Source organism: Crocodylus siamensis, chromosome 2, assembly GCF_052110815.1.
Source record: "Crocodylus siamensis isolate JL-2025a chromosome 2, ASM5211081v1, whole genome shotgun sequence".
Lineage (NCBI taxonomy): Eukaryota > Metazoa > Chordata > Crocodylia > Crocodylidae > Crocodylus > Crocodylus siamensis.
The window spans coordinates 166095137-166115726 of record NC_143396.1 but is presented as its reverse complement, the minus strand read 5'-3'; the positions used below and the strand labels follow the sequence as shown (position 1 = coordinate 166115726).

The 20590-nt window shown below is 50.4% G+C and overlaps 1 protein-coding gene and 1 long non-coding RNA gene across 2 annotated transcripts; both read right to left on the bottom strand.

The window, feature by feature from the left end:
- Positions 1-1966: 1966 nt before the first annotated feature.
- On the bottom strand, positions 1967-2911 carry LOC149871077 (olfactory receptor 10Q1-like). Its single transcript, XM_090034549.1, has one exon. The coding sequence runs from the start codon at positions 2909-2911 to the stop codon at positions 1967-1969; it is 945 nt and encodes a 314-aa protein (XP_089890675.1).
- A 13021-nt stretch (positions 2912-15932) lies between these two features.
- On the bottom strand, positions 15933-16964 carry LOC149871076 (uncharacterized). The gene is made up of 3 exons (XR_016440517.1): positions 16380-16964; positions 16133-16288; positions 15933-15960 (listed from the first exon to the last, which is right to left on the bottom strand). It is a non-coding gene; the product is annotated as an uncharacterized LOC149871076 (long non-coding RNA).
- Between the last annotated feature and the right edge of the window lie 3626 nt (positions 16965-20590).

Genomic DNA, 20590 nt, shown 5'->3' with positions numbered 1-20590 from the left:
TATAGGTACACCAAGTTGTGGCAGGTGAGATACAAAAATAGGGGAATAAGACACCTGGTGAGCATGTGGCACCTGGGCCCTACCCCAGTGTGGCCACTTGGCTTGGGTCCCTCTACAGTGCCAGTATCCTTTCAGGAGTCTGAAGGTGCACTCCACCAGCATGCAGGTCTGGCCCAGTTGAAGTGTGCCTGGAGGGGGTCCAATTGGCTAGTGTAGCACCATATGAGCCAAGGGAGGAGTGGATAGGTAGGATCCCAATGAGGAGGGGCAGGACCATCACCTCACTCAGTTGGAGGTCCAGCAGCCCTGGTATGAAGCATCCTCTCTCCACCAGGGCTGGCAGGGCAGAGTTGCATAAGACATGTGCATAGTGCCCGCCTAGCTGGAGCTGATGTTGGTGAAGGTGCCCTGATGGTTGACAACAGCCTGCAGCACAATGGAATAAAAGCCCCAGTGACTGTAGAGAGGTGGTTGCCATGGGGCAGGCAGGAGACAAGGATGTGGGTCCCATCCAGGGCCCTGATGCACTGGGGGAATCCCAGGATGTGGAACTCCACCACCACCTTCAGAGGATTGTGCACCCCAGGCACGGTGTGCCTCACAGCATCCTAGAGGGCGCTTCACACCTTCAAGATAGCTTCCCTGGCAGTGGCCTTGCCTATGCCAAAGAGGCATTCAATGTAGTTTAGGCTGGCAAGAGTGACCAGTTTGTGCAGGCCAATGGCCAGCCAGGTGTCTGTGGGGAGGCTTGGGCCTATGGTGGTGTCCTGCCACTCTACTTGGTCAAAGAGCTCCTGGAAGGTGGCCCAAGTCATTCAGAATGAGTCCAGCCACTGTTCATCATCCCAGGTGCACTGGACAATGTGCAGCCATCAGTCCTGGCTGGCAGGGCAGGTCTATAGGCGGCAGGGCTGGAACGACAAGAGCTCATGGATGGCACCCATAGTGGCATCCATGTGCACATCACTGGTGTCCCTGCTGGGTCCAGGCAGTGGCCCAGGGTCTGTCATCATTACCATAGGGGAAGGTGGCCTCTGATGCAGTGTTGAACTTTGCCACACAGCCGCACAGCACAGGATGGCAGACAGGGCTGAGACTGACCAGGACCAGGTTGCAGTCACTGTGGCAGTGCAGCACAGTGAGCAGGGCAGCAAAGAAAAGCCCAGGATGTGGGTCATCACTACCAGTGCCTGGGGGCAGAGCAGCTATCACATGGTGGGCACAGGCTTTGGCAACAGTGTTGGAGGGGCCTATGCCAGCATGCTGCAGAAGGCTCCAGGCAGAAAAGCATGCGGCCAGGAAGCAGCATACAGGGCTGGTTTTAAGAGTGCCCCTGGCACCCAGGCAGCTGTGGTCAGAGCCTCCAGCTCCCCCTGGCAGCTGCAGGTGGGCAGAGCAGGGCCGGAGGAGGCCTGGAGTAGGGTACTGGGAGTAAATCTGCTCCCAAATGGCTCCATGTGTAGATGCCTGCCCAGGGCTGGTTTACTGAGCAGTAAATTGCTGCACAATAAAACCATACAGCATTAATTGCACAAGCAGATGTGCCCACTGGCTATTGTGGAGGGGTGCTCAACCCACTTTGCCCTGCTGATGATCATCATCATAGTGTCCTGGCCTAAGCATGATCCATGTATCTCCTACATGCCAACTTTTGGGTGGTCTGCCCAGTTCCCTCCTTGGATGGCCTCACTTGGAGAGGAACAGAATTTGAAATCAAAGTTCACTAGTTTCTGGGGTACAGGGATCAAAACGCAGAGCTTCTTTGTATCCTGCACAGAGAGGTGAGATGCTTAACCCAGCAGACCCCTGGACAAAAAAGGCTGGGGTGGGAGACATGGGAGACATACAGTCCCTGTTTGGTTTTGCATATGACAGACCAGTGTAGATAGAGGGTGAGGGGATGATGTTTTCCAGAAACAGGTTGGTCAGGCTAGGCCCACTGCCCCATCCCTGGGAACTGAGACCTTCAGTGAGGCTGCGAAATGATGGTCCATCTGACTGCTCTTCTCAGGGCACCCTTGATGTCCTTGTTCCTCAGGCTGTAGATCAAGGGATTGAGAATGGGGGTGGCAAAGGTGTATATCAGAGCAAGCTGACGATCCTCTTCTTCTGAAGACCTGGACTTGGGACGCAAGTAGACCAGGCTGCAGCAGCCATATTGAAGCAGCACCACCGTCAGGTGGGAGGTACAGGTGGAGAAGGCCTGGTGACGGCCTTGGGCCGAGTGGATGCGCAGTACAGCAGCCACAATGAAGGCATAAGAGAGGCAGATCAGGAGGAAAGGGATGGTCAAGACTATGACACCCACACTGAACATGACAGTCTGGTGGATGTGAACATCAGCACAGGCCAGGCGCAGCATAGGTGGCACATCACACAGGAAGTGGTTGATCTGGTGCTGGCAGAAGGGCATAGCAAAGACCAATGCTGTCAGCTCCAGTGAGAGCAAGAAGGCCAGTGACAGTGCGGTAACCACCAAGTGAAGACAGAGCTTCCGCGTCATGACGAGGGGGTAGAGCAGTGGGCGACAGATGGCCACATATCGATCGTACGCCATGATGGCCAGGAGGAAGCAGTCGGTACTCCCTAGTGCCACAAAAAGAAACATCTGGATCCCACAGCCAGTCAAGGAGACCGTGGTGAGGGGATCTAAGATGCTGGCCAGCATCTGGGGCACCACTGTAGTGGTGTAGCAGACCTCCAGCAAGGCCAGGTTCCCAAGGAAGAAATACATGGGGGACTGGAGGGCATGGTCAGTGCGGACCACCCAGACGATAGATGTGTTGCCAATGATAATGGTGAGGTAGAGTAGGAGGAAGAGCATGAAGAGGAGCCACTGCATGGTGGGTATGATGGAGAAGGGTCGGAAGACAAACTCAGTGGTAATGGTCTGGTTGGTGCCCACATGCATCTGTCTGCTGAAACCCCAGAGAACAGACAATCAGATGAGGGCAAGCATTTCATTATATTCTAGTGCTGTGTATGGCACTCATATATTAAATACTTGAGCAAGCAGGCTCTTGGCCCAGCTCCTTCACCTCACAGCAGCCACCTTTACATTTTTAAACATGATGAGTGGCAATGAGTGCCAAAACGGAGACATTTAATGTGCTCCTGTGCTTCTGAAAGTAGCTTCCAACCCTTTCTGAAAAGCTGTTCTACATAGGGTTTTCAAAGTAAGGAACCTAAAATAACTCATGACTTTTGAAAATGTTGCCTCCTCCCCCAGCCACTAAACAGGGACTAAGGCAGGGGTGGCCAACTTGTGGTATGGGCAGCCTTTGTGTGTGATGTGGCAGATTGAAGAGGGGCAGGAAGAACAAGGGCAGATAAGGAAAGTAGCAAAAAGCAGAGCAGCAGATTGGGCCAGGAGCACAGGGTAGGAAGCAGGAAGCAGAGCAGCAGATTGAGCAGAGGAAAGTGATCAGGGTGGCACTTGGGGAGACAGTTGTAGTGTTAGGATTAATTCCCTTCCTGAGGGCTGACATGTTGACACTGACCGGAAGTTGTCTGGTATCTTTGTGTGTTTGTTAGAAGTTGCAATAAAGCCCCTTTGAGAGCAAGAAGACTTCCTGCCTCTTCTTGAGCTATGAGATAACACGTGGTGTCAGGAGTGGCTGAATCCTGCCACCAACAGGAACACAAACATCAGTCAGCATTCAAGTGATTTCCATATGACATGCCAAGCTCCAGCAGCAGCTGAGTCCAGCTCAGGGCAGAGGGTCTGCACCTCTGGCTGCTGACAGGCAAAACTCGTGACATGGGTGGGTGACACTGTGTGTGTGTTAAGGTGCGCCCTCACTCAACTGACACCAAGGCAGAGTGTGGGGCAGTTCAAACAATGCTGCCTTCTATGCAGTTTCTCCATCCCTCCCCAGAGCACTGGGATTGGAAGGGACCTCAGGGAAGGATGATAGTCACTGGCCAGCTACACAGTCAATAATGAGAGCACTCCTTCCCCTTCTGCCTCCCTCTCCTTACTTTTGTTTCTGTTTCCCTGCAGGCAAGCCCAGCTTGAGTTTTGAAACTCGAAACATTTCAAAAATTTCGAAATGTTTTGACTTGCCTCGTTCATTTCGAGGCTGTTTCAAAGCTCTCTGTTTTGTTTTGATTTTGCTGTTTCATGCTTGAAACGAGTTGAAACAGCATCAAAACAAAACTGCCAGTGAAATTTCACACAGCCCTACTGAACAGTCTGATTTCCAGTGCCCTGGAATGTGGCCTAAATGAATCAGACGTTTTAACCACTTCAAGGTTAAAGTCTAAACGAAAAGTCTGAACCTTACCAAGTACTTTCATATACTTTAAAGGGGGGAGGGGGAGAGAGAATCAGGCCAATGAAATCCTGATGTCCCTGCCTCTTACAAATGCAGAGAAAAAACAATATGCAGATGTGGTAGAGGCACTAACTAGACATTTTTGGGGCCAAAAAAATATGATTTATGAACGAGTTAGATTCAGTCTCTGTAAACAGGGAAGTGGTCCTCGCTCCTACCTTCGGTAAATTCAAAAAGAGGTTGGATGAACACCTGTCTGGGGTCGTGTGATCCCAGCATGTGCTCCAACCAGTAGCGGGGGGTTAGATTAGATGATCTATTCAGATGATCCCTTCTGACCCCTAACTACTATGAAACTATGAAACAGGAACCTTTAGAACCTGTGGACAGCTTTATCACATATTTGCATACACTGGCTGAATCTTGACAATATGGGAAGCTCAGGGAAGAACTAATTAGGGATTGCTTAGTTGTGGGTCTTCATTAGGAAGAGTGCTCACAAAGACTACTGTTGGATCCTGATTTAATGTGCCAGAAGGCTGTCATACAAGTCCATCAATCAGAGATAGTTAATTAGCAACAAAGGGAACTCAGAAGTGATTCTAAGCCTTATCAGGCAACAGCTAATAAGGATGATACACACATTGCCAACAACTACAACCAAAAATAGCATTGAGCTGCACAGTGAACAAAGGGAGTGTTCCCACTGGCAACAACAGCAACAACCAAGTGGGAAAGGTGGCCACATAAAAATCCCTGGTCATGGTTATGTTAAAGAAGTCAAGAACAATAAAGTCCTTCTTTAGGTATGAAGGGAGAAGACAGAAAGCAAATGGAAGTGTGAGGTCCCTGCTTAACACCTCGGTACAGCTGGTAAACGGACACTCAGGAAAAAAACTGAACTCCTGAATGCCCACTTTGCTTTGGTATTTCACCGGACGAAGGGGAAAGACAAGAAAGATAAGTATCACAGGGGGCATGGTGAGAATGATAGCCTTCCCACTGTGGATGCTGAGCTGGTGCAAAACCAACTAGAAAAACAAGATATTTATAAGTCAGCAGGACCAGTAGATTTCACCCAAGAGTGCTGAAGTAGGTCATTGCAGAATCCCTGGCAAAACTCTTTCAGAAATCATGGCACACAGGGGAGGTTCCTGAGGGTTGGAAGAGGGCCAACATTGTGCCCATCTTTAAGAAGGGAAAGAGGGAGGATCCAGGCAACTACAGGCCAATCAGCATAACCTCCATCCCTGGGAAAATCCTGGAAAAACTCATTAAAGAATCTGTGTGCAATACACTCGTTGAGGGTAAGATTCTGAATGATAGCCAGCATGGCTTTGTTGTGGGTAGGTCTTGTCTTACCAATCTCATCTCCTTCTACAAATAGGTCTCTTGCCACCTGGACATGGGAGAGAAGGTCGACATTATACACCCAGACTTCCACAAGGCCTTTGAACTAGTATCCCACGATATCCTTGTGGAAAAATTGGAAGATTGTGGGCTTAATTCCTCAACAGTTCAGTGGGTCTGTGTTATCCTGGTGAGAAGTGGCCAGTGGTGTCCGTCAGGGGTCCATGCTTGTACCAGTGCTTTTCAACATCTTTATCAATGATTTAGATGGGTGGGTGAAAAGCTCGCTGGCCAAGTTTGCAGATGACACAAAGTTATGGCGGAGTGTGGTCATGCCAGAAGATAGGTTGCAGGTACAGGCAGACCTGGACAGGCTAGAGAGTTGGGCGGACCAGAACCAGATGAAATTCAACACTCAGAAGTGTAAGGTGCTCCATCGGGGACAAACAATCCCCAACATACCTACAGGCTCAGTGGCAACAATTTGACTTGCACCGTGGCCGAAAGGGACCTAGGGGTAGTGATCGACCAACGCATGAACATGAGCCGGCAATGCGATGCTGTGACCAGCAGGGCAAACAACATGCTGGCATGCATTAACTGTTGCATCTCATGCAAAACTAAGGTAATGATACTCCTACTGTACTCTGCACTGATGAGACCACAGCTGGAGTACTGCATCCAGTTCTAGGCACCGCACTTGAACAAGGACGTGGAAGAGCTTGAGAGGATCCAGAGAAGAGCCACCCGTATGATCAGGGATTTGCAAGACAAGCCATACGAATAGAGGCTGAGGGACTTGGGCCTCTTCAGCCTACAGAAGAGAAGGCTGAGAGGGGACTTGGTAGCAGCTTGCCACAACATCAGGTGTGTACATCAAGAACTCAGTAAACAGCTGTTCACCAGGGCACCCCTGGGAAAGACCAGGAGCAATAGTTACAAACTCCTGGAAGGCCGCTTCAGGCTCAGTTCCAGGAAAAACTCCTTCAAGGTCAGGGTGTCCAGACTGTGGAATAAGCTCCCTCCAGTGGTGGTGCAGTCACCTGCCCTGGAAATCTTCAAAAGGAAACTGGACAGTCACCTCACTGGGGTCACTTGACTTCAGTTGTCCTGAAGTCTGGCTACAAGGTTCCTTCCAGCCCCTAACAGTCTATGAATCTAAGTGTCCTGCTAAGGAAGAGATATGTTGACAATGTAAAAGAAAGGCCACTACACTTTAGTTTGTCACTCAACCACAGGAGTCCATGAAATCATAGAACAGGATTCAGAGGAATATTCTGTTTTTAAAAGAACTTACAGAGTCTTCATCAGACCCAAGACTCTGGATGATAGAAATGGATATTCAAATCCATTTAAAATTGGTACAGGAGCAGTGGTTTCAATTGTACCTGATACTTACTACACAGCCAACATAGAAGTCACTGAATCATAGAAAATTAGGGCTGGAAGGGATCTCAGGAGCTCATCTAGACCAACTCCCTGCTCAAAGCAGGACCACCCCAAACTATATCATTCGAGCCAGGGCTTTGTTGAGCCAGGTCTTAAAAATCTCCAAGAATGGAGATTCTACCACCTCTCCACATAACCCATTCCAGGGCTTCACCACCCTGCTAGTGAGAAAGTTTTCCTAATATCCAACCTAATCTTGCCTTACTGCAACTTGAGACCATTCATTGCTTCTTGTTCTGTCATCTGCCATCTCTGTCAGAATTGAGAGTGTTTCCATCATATTCTACCTGTTTACTACACTAGGTCAGGATGTCTGCCAGTTCCACCAAATAGACTAGATTTGTGAATATATCTGCATTAAATGACAAGGCTTATTGATGTTTCTGTTTTGATTATTTTATTTTTGTAGGGAAGTGAGTGACAAAGACTCACAAGAGAGTGATGAGCTTGTAACCTCTCCTCTCAAGATGAGTTTGCAGTTCTTTGGAAATCCTTCAAGTTTCTTCTGAAAAGGGGGGAGGTAGTAATAAGAGTAAATACCGTTCTTGAGAGCTCACACAATGACATCAACAGGAAGTTGCCAGCCATCTTTGTGTGTGTTAGCAGTTGCAATAAACATCTTTGAGAGCAAGAAGTTTCTCACCTCTTCCTGAGCTATGGGATAGGACAGAATGTGGGGCTAATTTGTGGCATGCCTGCCAAAAGTTTGGCCCCCCTGGACTAAGAGATAAGCTGTCGTAGCCAGCAGGCAGGGCTGAGCTAAGCGCAGCTGCCTGATATCACAGTTAACAATGGGTAGGGGCCTACCAAAATTGAGGAGGCACGCAGGTGATTTGGCAGGCCAATCGTAGTGCCCACCGCCATTTTCATGTATTTTTTTTCAATGAGCCCCTCCCCCCCGTGCTGATTAACCAAGGGCGGCCAGTAGTGGCCCCACATCTCTTTGCTGATTAGCCAAGACGGCTGCCATTCATATGGTTCCACTCATCACTGATTGGCAGAGAGGGGCAGGGCCACACAAAGGGTAGCTTTCTCAGCCAATCAGCAGCAGAGGGAGGAGGAGGCAGCCGCCACCTTGGCTCCCTTGTGTGTGTTGGCAGCCATGAGAGCTGCTGGCTCCCACTGGGAGCAAGCATTTTATTTTCAGTTGGTTTTTTTCTGGCCAAAGTGAGCCTTGTCAATTATGTGATCTTTTCCATTGTAGGGGAAGGACCTGGAGGAAAACAGCCCTGTCATTCCCTGGAACATGTGAGCACACATACACATCAATGTACAAGCACACACACACACATAGAGTAATGCACATATACACAAACACATGCACATTAACATGGAAACAAATGTACAGGCACACTGACACAGGTATGCAAACCCACAAACATACATGTCCACTAACATGTACAAACGTGCATGCAAACTTGCACAAAACTGCATAAATACACGAATACGCATGCAGCAACTTGCGCATACCCGTATACAGGAAGCTGTGATGCTGGGAGAGCCCATTAGCACTGCAGTCAGTGGTGCTCATTTGCAGGACTTCAGTAACCAAATGGGAGCAATGTATTGACCTCACCTGAGTGAGCTGCTGGCAAAGGAACTGAAGGGAGTGGTGTGGGGGAAGGGGAGGGGGTTGGAGTGGGACCAGGCCTGAGAGGGGGGAAAGCAGGCCTGCCGCAGTGGTGATGGGGAAGTAGCAGGCTTGGCCCAATGCAGCCCAACAGGCAGCAGCTGGGGGAGGGGAGGAGCGGGCCTCATCCCCCCATTGGGCCCGGTCCCACTTCTCCCTCACTCTTCCCTCTCCCCTGCATCGGCTCTGACCTCGCTCTTCCTATCCCCCCTGCTGCCGCTGGGTCAGCCCAGGCCTGCTGCTCCCCACCTCACAAGGCAGACCAACTTCTCCCTACCCTCAGGCTCGGTCCTCCCCCGCTGTGGCAGGGAGAGGGGAATGGGCCCAGACCCCAAGCAGCAGGAGGGAAACAGGGAGCGGGCCCGAATTTGGGGGGGGGGGGCCACAGGGCTCCATCCCCGCCTGCTCCTCCCCCCCACCCCACGCAATTATTCTTGATGGGCAATTGGGAAGTGCAGTAAATATTCCTGGAAGATAGTGGTCTGGCAGTCAGCACATTGACAAATGACCTGTCCATGTTGTCTGCCTTTGCTCCAGTGAGGATAATGGTAGTAACCTGACACAGTGCGGGTAAGGCAGGGTGGGCAAAATATGGCTTGTGATCCAGATCCAGCCTGCCAATTGAATGTACCAGCTTGCGGGTAGGCAGCCACAAAGTTGTGGGATCTGATTTGCGGGAAGCCGACGGCTCTGGCCGCTGTGTTGTACCAGACAGGTAGGCATGTTCTGGCCCTGTCCGCAGCTTACACCAATTCCCACCCTGTGCACCTGATGCAGTGCTGGGTGTGCTCAAGCATCAGCTGTGGACACTGCCTGCAAGTTCCTGCTGGGGACCAGGATAACTTCCTGAGACCACAGCTAATGCACTGATAAAGCAGCATCACCTGCAGACCTGGGTGGATGCCTCAATCCCGAGCAGGAACCTGTCAGCTGCATCCACAGCTAGTGCTAGCACCCACCTGGCACTGCTTCTAGCGCACAGGTCGGGAGCTGATGTAAACTGCAGGGATGTGCTGTAGATGTGGGATGGTTGTGGGGGGAGAGACAGAGAGAGTCTCTCTCTGTCTCTCTGTCCACCCATCCCCTGCCCATGATGAGCAGCAGTGTCTGGCATTGAGCACTGGGAGAGAGCTGGACCTGGTGGTCCATGCACACGTTGCTGCCAGGACCCTTCTGGCTGCAGCTGTCTGGAGCCTGCACTGGGGCTGCCCTGCAGCTCCTCCCCACTGCCATTGCCACCACCTTGTGTGCCCAGTCCCACTGTTTCCTGGTGGCCAGCACTGGCTGCCACTGCTCATTGTAGGCAGGGGGTGGGCAGGGCCACCTCTCTCTGTCTCTTCCACCCCCTATCCTCCCACTCCTAAAGCAAGTTCCCACAGCTTATACCAGCTCCCACCCTGTGTGCTGGAAGCAGTGATGGGTGGGTGCTTGCATCAGCTGTGGATGCAGCCAGCAGGTTCCTAATGGGGACTGGGACATCTGCCCGAGCCCCTCCTTGAGGTAGAAAGCTGGCTCAGAGGTGGCACTGGTGGTGGTGGTGTTGGCAGTGGGGGCCCTGGCTTAGCTGCCTCTGCTGAAGCTGCTGCCCCCACCCATGCCAGATCCCTGCCCACCTGTGGCCCCATTCCACATAGGCAGATTTTGTGAGCTGTTGCATGGGGCAGGAGGGTTGCTCACCCAGACTGGAACAGCTCCCCAAAACTCTCTATGTGGCCTGCAGGACCAAATACCCACCCGTGGGGTAAGGGAATGCTTAGGAATTTCAAAAGCTATTTCAATAGAGTAAGGCAATCATTTTTTTACTACTCAGTTTCTTCACTGCCAAATGTAAGAACACCTGAGCCCATTTGTGAATTCCTACTAACCTCGTCAAACTGTTTCAAACAAAGAACCCTGACACTGGAAGAAAAGAAGTGAGCAAAGCCAAAATCTTTTATTTTTAATTAAAGTGTTTTGCATTTTTCTTTTAAGAAGTTTTGCTTCCAAATTGGCCTAAATTTAAAGTTAAAAAAAATCAGCTTCATCCACAATTTTTGCCCAGAAAAACAAACAAACAAACAAAAGTTTTCTTGGGCTAGAACTCCAAATTACGTCCCTCCTCCCAGATTTACAGCAAACAGAAACATCTGCTAGCAGGGCAGATCTTTACCTCAATGCCTTTGGGGCTGTAAGTGGACATGGGACTGGGGAAGGAGAGTGGGTAAATAGTGTTTCACAAATGATTGATCTTTTGCTCATTTTCAATGGTTTGAGCCAAACAGTGAGAACCATATATTGACTGCACAGAGAGGTCTTTCTAGCTAAACATCTGCATTCCTTCTTCACCCAGGGGTTGCTTGGTTACAACTGTACCAATGCTGGATAAAGGATCCTTAAACTTCAGCTTCAAAACACAAGTCAAGCAGGAAGTGATCATCTCCCCTCCTGCAAGCCCAGAGCAGATGCTTCTGGGATACTAGACTACAGGAATCCCTGTTCTGATCTTGGCTGGCAAATGCCACCTTCCCTTTTGTGATCTTTGCTCTGTATGGGGAGGGGTGAACCCCTATCCATCAGGTGCTTCCCAGGACTCAGATTACAGCATGTTTTCATATGCCTGTGGTCAGGCCAGAGGACAAAGCACCCTATGGACTGGACCTGAATTACAGAAGCATTCACCTTGGCCACTCGTGACAGGACACTAGCCCTTGACATCATGCCATGTTACGGTTTGGCCAGTGGTCTACTCCAAGTGGCACAGTTTTGAGACTCTCCTCTGTTGCTTAGAAACCAAGTGTGCACATGCTCTGACACTGCTTAGCTGACACTATTGCAGTAGCCCTAGCACTGTCATTACTAACCAGTAACCAATTCCTAGCCACTCCAGAGCACAGAACATTTTCCAAACAGCTGGAAAGGAGCAGAAATGGCTTGTATTAAATTGTTAAAACCTGCAATCCTGCTGTGGCAACTAAAATTGGGGACTGAATGAAACAATGGGGAAGGGCCCTCTTCAAAATCACAGGGAGCAAAGCCATAGAACAAGAACTGGAAAGGACTCTAGCCATCATATGCTAAATCTTGGCCACTTCACAGCAACAGTGGTACACTGGGTAAAGACAAATGCAAATGACCATGCTGAATCCCACCCCCAGTTCCATCCCATGTACTCTGAGCTTCACAGCTCCAGGCACCAGGGCTCTGCAGCATTTGCAGCTTAGTACAGAGTTTGAAAATACGCTCTTACCTTTGTAAGCCTTATCAGATACTCAAAGCAATGAGGCCAGGGGAATGGGCTGAACTCCAGTGCTCTTGCCTTGCTAAGATGTCAGTGCCAGAGGGTGGTTGTGGCTCATATGCAAGTGGAGACACTGGTAGCTGTCCGATAACAGGGAGTGAAGCAGTCACAAGTCTGACAATGTCTAAAGGGTGCATAACTCCCTGTTACTGTGCTCTAGCTGGAGAAGGAGCCCAGGGGGACTCTCTCACTTGTGAGCAGCATCAGGGACCAGGAGCATCTCTGGCCAGCATGCTCCCCAGTCACTGCCTCCTCTTCTATACACCGAGTATATTTAGCATCCTCTCTGAAACCTCTGCACAAAAGGAGAGTCCCTGGGGCTGCCTACCTGCTCCTCCCCACAAAATCAGCCCTCCACTCTCTCTTGAAAGTGAGTAATCCTGGAGCTGTCCTTGGGTGTTCTGGACATAGAGGCCAAGGCCCGTTCCCTCCCACCAGCAGAGACTCTTTGGGGTTACCTTCTAGCCATGGAAAAATTAGAGCAGCATTCATAGTTGCAATTCATGAGAGGAAAGAGCAGAGAGACACTCTCCCTGATGTCCATGGGGAACAGCCAGAGCATTGTGTACTTCAGCCATAGAGGGGATCCTTCCAACAGCACCACACCAGCCAAGGAGGCTGCCACTCTGAAGGATTGTGGGGGAACTTTTAAGATCCCCCCCTTTTGTCAGAGTGAGGTAGATTCATAGATTCATAGATTCATAGATGCTAGGGTCGGAAGGGACCTCAATAGATCATCGAGTCCGACCCCCTGCATAAGCAGGAAAGAGTGCTGGGCCTACACTACCCCAGCTAGATACACATCCAACCTTCTCTTGAATACCCCCAGGGTAGGGGAGAGCACCACCTCCCTTGGGAGCCCGTTCCAGAGCTTGGCCACTCGAACTGTGAAGAAGTTCCTCCTAATATCTAATCTAAATCTGCTCTCCTCCAGCTTGTGGCCATTATTTCTTGTAACCCCCGGGGGCGCCTTGGTGAATAAATACTCACCAATTCCCTTCTGTGCCCCCCTGACGAACTTATAGGCAGCCACCAGGTCGCCTCTCAACCTTCTCTTGCGGAGGCTGAAAAGGTCCAGTTTCTCTAATCTCTCCTCATAGGGCTTGGCCTGCAGGCCCTTAACCATACGAGTGGCCCTTCTCTGGACCCTCTCCAGGTTATCCGCATCTTTCTTGAAGTGCGGCGCCCAGAATTGCACGCAGTACTCCAGCTGCGGTCTGACCAGAGCCCGATAGAGGGGAAGTATCACCTCCTTGGACTTATTTGTCATGCATCTGCTGATGCACGATAAAGTGCCATTGGCTTTTCTGATGGTTTCATCACACTGCCGACTCATGTTCATCTTGGAGTCTACTAGGACTCCAAGATCCCTTTCCACTTCCGTGCCATCCAGCAGGTCATTTCCTAGGCTGTAGGTGTGCTGGACATTTTTCCTCCCTAGATGCAGCACTTTGCATTTCTCCTTGTTGAACTGCATTCTGTTGTTTTCTGCCCACTTGTCTAACCTGTCCAGGTCTGCTTGCAGCTGTTCCCTGCCCTCCGGCGTGTCCACTTCGCCCCATAGCTTAGTGTCATCTGCAAACTTGGACAGAGTACATTTCACCCCCTCGTCCAAGTCGCTGATGAAGACATTAAAGAGTATCGGTCCAAGCACCGAGCCCTGCGGGACCCCACTGCCCACACTCTTCCAGGTCGAAACCGACCCATCCACCACAACTCTCTGGGTGCGACCCTCCAGCCAATTCTCCACCCACCGGACTTTGCAGTCATCCAAGTCACAGCCCCTTAACTTGTTCACCAGTATGGGGTGGGATACCGTGTCAAAGGCCTTCCTGAAGTCCAAGTATACGACATCCACCCCTCCTCCTGCGTCGAGGCATTTTGTGACCTGGTCATAAAAAGAGACTAGATTGGTCAGGCACGATCTACCTGCCACGAACCCGTGCTGGTTTCCCCTCAGCATAATTTGTCCTGCCGGGCTCTCACAAATGTGAGCCTTGATGATTTTCTCAAAGATTTTGCCAAGGATGGAGGTGAGACTGACTGGCCTATAGTTACCTGGGTCCTCCTTCCTCCCCTTCTTGAAAATGGGAACCACATTGGCCCTTTTCCAGTCCTCCGGGACTTGACCCGTGCGCCACGAGCGTTCAAATATTCCCGCCAGTGGCTCTGCAATGATGTCGGCCAGTGCCTTCAGTACCCTCGGATGGAGCTCATCCGGGCCTGCCGACTTAAAGGCATCCAGTTCTTCCAAGTGACCCTGCACCACCTCAGGGTCCACGCATGGAAGTCTGGTGCCTTGCTGCTGCCTCCCTACACTCCCAGTGAGAGACTTGTCATGCCTCTCACTTAGGAACACTGAGGCGAAGAACTCGTTGAGGAGTTCAGCCTTGTCCCCTCTGTCCGTCACCAATTGTTTCTGCCCATTTAGCAGGGGTCCTATTCCTCCCTGGGCCTTCCTTTTACTCCCTATATATCTAAAAAACAATTTCTTATTGTCTTTTACTTGGGTTGCCATCCTCAGCTCCATGGTAGCTTTGGCCTGTCTAACTGCCTCCCTACAAGCATGAGCAGAAGAGGTATATTCCTCTTTGGTGATCTCTCCCTGTTTCCACTTTTTATGTGCTCCCCTTTTGGCCCTTAGTCTGCCCAGGATTTCTCTGGTCAGCCAGGGAAGCCTCCTGGCCCCTTTCCCTCTTTTACCTCGCACGGGGATCGTCTCGCTTTGTGCGAGAAGGATAGCTTCCTTAAGGCACAGCCACCCTTCTTGGGCTCCCATCGTTTCAAAACTACTACTCTGCAGTGCATCCTTCACTAATCGCCTGAGTTTGCTGAAATCAGCTTTCCTAAAGTCCAGCACGTTCACCCTACTGGTTACCTTACCCACTCGACGCCTTATGTTGAATTGTACTTTTAGGTGATCACTGTCCCCCAGATGGCTACCGATCTGTAGGTCCCCTACTATGTCATCCCCCGTTGCCAATACCAGATCCAGTAAGGCATTCCCCCTAGTGGGACCATGTACCTCCTGCGTCAGGTGGATGTCCTGTGCACAGGTTAGAAACCTGCGTGAGCGGTGGGACTTTGCTGTCTGTGTCTCCCAGCAGATGTCCGGGTAGTTTAGGTCCCCCATGACCACCGCCTCTTTAGCTTTTATGGTCTCTGAGAGTTGCCTCAGGAGCCCCAAATCTATTTCTTCCCCTTGATGTGGGGGTCTGTAGCAGACCCCTACCACCAAATCCTTTTCTCCTTGCCCCCCATGTAGCCTAACCCACAGTCCTTCTACTTCCTCATCCTTTGATTCTGTCTTGATGAGGGTTGATGTATATTGCTCCTTAACATAGAGCGCAACCCCTCCCCCCCTTTTCCCCACTCTGTCCTTTCTGTACAATCTATAGCCCTCAATATGTACCGCCCAGTCGTGGGATGGATCCCACCAGGTTTCCGTCAGCCCCACTAAGTCGTAGTCGTTTAGTGCAACCAGGAGCGCTAGTTCATCCTGCTTGTTCCCCATGCTCCTAGCATTAGTATATAGGCACTTGAGCCCTGTGACTGGTGCTTTTGCTACCCCCTCGCTCCAAGTCCTAAAGGGCTTTTTGTCCCTAACCTTCCCGTTCCTTACCTGTGCCGTATTGCTGTCCACCCCCTGCCTTTCACGTTCCCAAAGCTCTCTTTCTTCAGGCTGGGCTGTCCTTGTGGGTACCACCTGGTTTGGTGGTCCACAGCCTCCCCCACCCTCATCTTCCCCTCCCCCCGACGAGCCTAGTTTAAAGCCCGCCGGAGGAGATCCGCCAACCTGGAAGAAAACACACGCTTACCTTTGGGGGACAGGTGAAGCCCATCCCAGCTGAGCATGTCCCTCGTTGTAATGTGTGGGTCATTGTCCAGGAAGCCGAAGCCTGCCTCGAGACACCACTGCCGAAGCCGCCAGTTGGTCTCTCGGATGCGGTTCTCATGCCGTCTTCCACGTCCGTTCACTGGTAGGATGGAAGAGAATACCACCTGTGCACCAAATTCCCTCAGCACGCTGCCGAGAGCCTGGTAGTCCGCCATCAGGTGATCGGGGGTTCTCCTGGCCGCATCATTAGTACCCACATGGACAAGGACCATGGGGTAGTAATCGGTGGGCTTGATCCTGGCCTGGATTACCTCCGTCACATCCTGAATCTTAGCTCCAGGCAGGCAGTAGACCTCTCGTGCTGAAGGGTCCTGGCGACAAATGGGCCCTTCCATACCTCTCAGGATGGAATCGCCTATGACGAGCACGCGTCTCCTCCTCTTCTGGGTCCTCTCAGATCTCTTGATCTGTTTGGAATGTGAAGAATGTGGCATTTCTTCCTGCCCAAGGGTTTCCTCCTCCCTTTCCATCTCCTGCAGAGTCGCCAAGGCCTCGTACCTGTTCTCCAGTCGGACTGGAGAAGCTTGTACCTGCTCGCTGCGAGCCGCTCCGGTCCTGGCTGTGACCGTCTGCCACTCTGCCGTGGAGGTCCTTCCCTGGGCTGCTTCTTCCTTGGGTGCCTGGTCCTGCAGGGAAAGGAAATAACTGTCAATTTCCTCCTCCGCCTCCCTGATCCCCCTCAGCCTGCTAACCTCCTCCCGGAGCTCCCTCACCTGTGCCTCCAGAGCCCTAAGCCGGGCACCTGCCGGACAGGTGTGGGGGCTCCCAATCTCTGCCCCCCCCGGCCCTGCTGGGGATCCCCCGCAGGCCGGGAGGTAGGGGGACATCAGCTTCCCCATGGGCTCAGTCTGGGTGGAGGCCTCAGACCAGCCCCGGTTAGCCTTGTCCCCCTGGGCAGAGGCCCTAGCAGCACTCCTCGTAGACACCATTCTAAGCTGCTGTTTGTAGACCTGTGTGGTGTCTACGTCCTACCCGTACAGGAGTCCCACTCCTGGCCCTCCCAGCCCGCCCGCCGGCGCGAACGCCTGCGCAAACGCCGGCGCGCTCTGTTCGCGCTGCGCGGCTCGGGAGCGCGGCTCCCTACCGGCTCAGCTATATGGGACCCGGAGGGCTTCCCCTCCGGATCCGGCTCAGCTGTGCCGAGGCCCTCCGCCCCACTTACCTTCGGGGGATCAGCTGCTGCTGCCCCCGCTGCCAATTCCTCTGCTGCTGCTGCTGCCGCCGCCGCCGCTGCCTCGGGTCAAAAGTTAGTTATGGGGTAAACGGAATCCACATTAGAAAAAGCATGCTTCCACTAGCCGAGCCAAGCAAAGAAAGTAATGGAGGCGTTTTTCAGTTTCAAATTCAGTTTTATCCTAGGACATCTTCAGATATCAGAAAACAGGAGGCACAGCCCACAGGTACCCAGGACCCACACAGAGGCTAGCAAGCAGTCAGCCTGGAAAGCCCCAGAGTCTCAGGGCTGGTCTCTAAGGGCAGCTTCTCCACCTTAAGATCCTTTGCTCTTATCTGGGGCTATGCAAACAGTGAATTTGTCAGCTTGGTGGCAGTTCCAAAAACAACGAAAAAGAGGAAAAAGAAAAGAAAAGAGAACCTAGCAAAATGATCATTTCAAATGAACCAGAAACAAAACATTTGAAAATTTGGTGAAAAAAAATTCATATGGAGTCAAATAAGAAACATGTCACTCAACTCACAAGACACCAAGGCACTTAGCTTTGATGTCAATCTTTTTTAACAATCTTTTCATACAATAATAATACAATAGACAGAAATATGAGTGAAAAGGCATTTTGAATAAAAAATAAAAGTTACAACTTTTTCAGAACGTTTTTCCTTCCCCAATATTGCTCCCTAAAAACAGGGAGTTTAGCCAAACCAAAGTTGTCAAAATAATTCAGCTTTATCAGATCTGAATTTTTCACCAAAAAAAAAGGTTAGGGCTGAAAAATTTCAACTAACTTCATCTTTTAACCATATAAAAGAGACTTGAGAGGGAATGGGACATGAGCACTGACCCTACAGGACCAACCCAGAGCCTATAAATAAGGTGGTATTGTGGGGAAGGCTCTGGTTCTGCCTACAGTATCAATATCTTCACTGACAACATGGAAGATGAGATGGAGTGCACCCTCAGCAAGTTTTCAGATGAAACCCAACTGGGAGGAGTAGTAGATATGCTAGAGGGTAGGGCTAGGATTCAGAGAGACCTCGACAAATTGAAGGTTTGGGCCAAAAGAAATCTCATGAGGTTCAATAAGGACACATGCAAAGTCCTGCACTTAGGATGGAACAATCCAATGCACCAGTGCAGGCTGGTGACTGACTGGCTAAGCAGCAGCTCTGCAGAAAAGGACCCGGGGGTTACAGTGAATAAGCTGAATATGAGCCAACAGTGGGTTTTTTTGTTTGTTTTTAATATATTTCGTGTTCCAGGTCAAATCAGTCAAATCAGTTCCAAATCATATAGTTTGAGCAAAACGCAATCGTTCAAAAAAACAAATCGATTGAGCAGGCAGTACTCAATCGTACTACAACTAGTGAGCATCCTCCATCCCAGGCTCTTACCCTGGGACTTCAGATACTCCCAAATCCATTGGCAAACATATTTTGTGCAGCCCTGAGCCCAGAGGTCTTGGGATTTGGATGCCCCCACTTAATTTTAGTCCACAAGAGGCCCTTTTGAAGAATGCTAACAGCATACTGGGCTGCATTAGTAGGAGTGTTACCAGAAGACTGGGGGAAGTGATTATTCCCTTCTATTTGACAGTGGTGACGCCACATCTAGAGTACTGTGTCTAGTTTTGTGCCCCCGCATTGCAGAAAGGATGTGGACATATTGGAGAGAATCTAGCAAAAAGGCTGCATACCAAGGAGGCAACACACTTACACATGAAGGGTAGATAAACTAACAAAGAAAACTGCAAAACTCCCTAACCAGAAAGCCAAGGCTGACAAGCAGCTTCAACAGAGCAGTTTGGCAGTACAGAGAAAGTCCCATGATTGCCAGGGACAATGTTTTGGGCTACAATTTGGCTAAAATAGGGGCAGGGGCCCACTCCTCTAACATTTCCCTGACTAAAATTTCAGGATTTCCCTGGCCTGGTGCATGTACCTGGGTGACCCTGTTTTTTGCTGAGCAGCTGCCTGGCCAGAATACAACTCTACTCAGATACTTGGAGTACGCACATGTGCTTGTGTATTCAGAGCTAAATCCCAACCTGTGTGTAAGTGCCAAAAGCGGCAGTTACGCAGCTGTATATGTGCCATTTTGACAGGTAAAAAGGAATAGGATGTAACCTTTTGTTACTACAGTACCAAAGGCCAAATACTAAGTACTCTAGAATGAAGGAATATTTGTAGTTAATCTGATATGGCCAGAAAGGGTACTTCCAAGCAATCATAGCCAGCTTACCAATAAGAGGAAAGCAAAAACTTGATTTCTGTGTCATTTTAATTAAATGTATGTGCTCTTCTCTCACACTTATGTTGTTACCAAGTGGGAGTGAAGGAAAGAACCATGAAAAATTGTCAATATATCAGTGAACTTACCCGGAAGACACCATGGAAAAACCAATGACCAGACTGGCAGCTTCTGATGACTGGCAAACAAGGGAAAAAAGGATAAGTGGCTCCAGGTCAAGAGAACAAATACCCAGGTAAGCAACAGGGGTGCAGGTAGTACTAAGATTAGGGGGACAATGCATAAATCTTCAGGAGGCCTCAAATGCCTCTACACTAATGCTAGTAGTATGGGGAACAAGCAGGAGAAACTTACCCTTCTACTAGCTAACACCAACCCAGACATAGTGGGGCTCACCGAAATGTGGTGGGACCCAACACAACTGGGTGGTGAATATCAAGGGCTATCAGCTGTACAGGAGGGATAGGACAGAGAGGAAATGTGGGGGTGTGGCACTCTACGTCAAGAAGAAATACACATCCTCAACGAGTAGCATTGGGTCAGAGGAGGGGCACACTGAAGTGCTCTGAGTTAGAATACAAGGAAGTAAAGGGGAAAGGGACTTAACAGTGGGGACTACAGACCACCTAACCAAGGGGAAGAGCTAGACTGGGAATTCTTAAGTCAGCTCACAGAGGCAGTTAGGTCAAAGGACGTGGTCATCATGGGTGACCTAAACTTTCCAGACATCTGCTGGGAAAAGCAGTCAGCCAGGTCTGACCACTCACATAGGTTCCTAGCTGTGTTACAGGACCTCTGTCTAACCCAGGAGGTGCACAGTCCCACCAGGGGAAATGCCTTGTTGGACTTGGTTCTGGCCACAAGCGACGGCTTCTCTGGGTAACCTATTCCAGTGTTTTACTACTCTCCTAGTGAGAAAATTCTTCCTAATATCTAACCTCAACTTCCCTTGCTGCAACTTGAGACTTGCTCCTTGTTCTGTCATCTGCCACCACTGAGAACAGTCTAGCTCCATCTTCTTTTGAGCCCTCCTTCAGGTAGTTGAAGACTGCTATTAAGTCTCCTCTTAGTCTCTTCTGTAGACTAAATAAACCCATTTACCCCAGTCTTTCCACATAAGTCATGTCCCCCTGCCCCCTAACTATTTTTGTCACCCTCCACTGGACTCTCTCCAATTTGTCCACATCCTTTTTGTAGTGGGGACCTGTCACAGGGCTCTTAGGTGTCCTGCAACTGAGAGGAGAAAAGGCTCAGGAGAGGCCCCTAGCGGCGGAAAAGGGGAAGC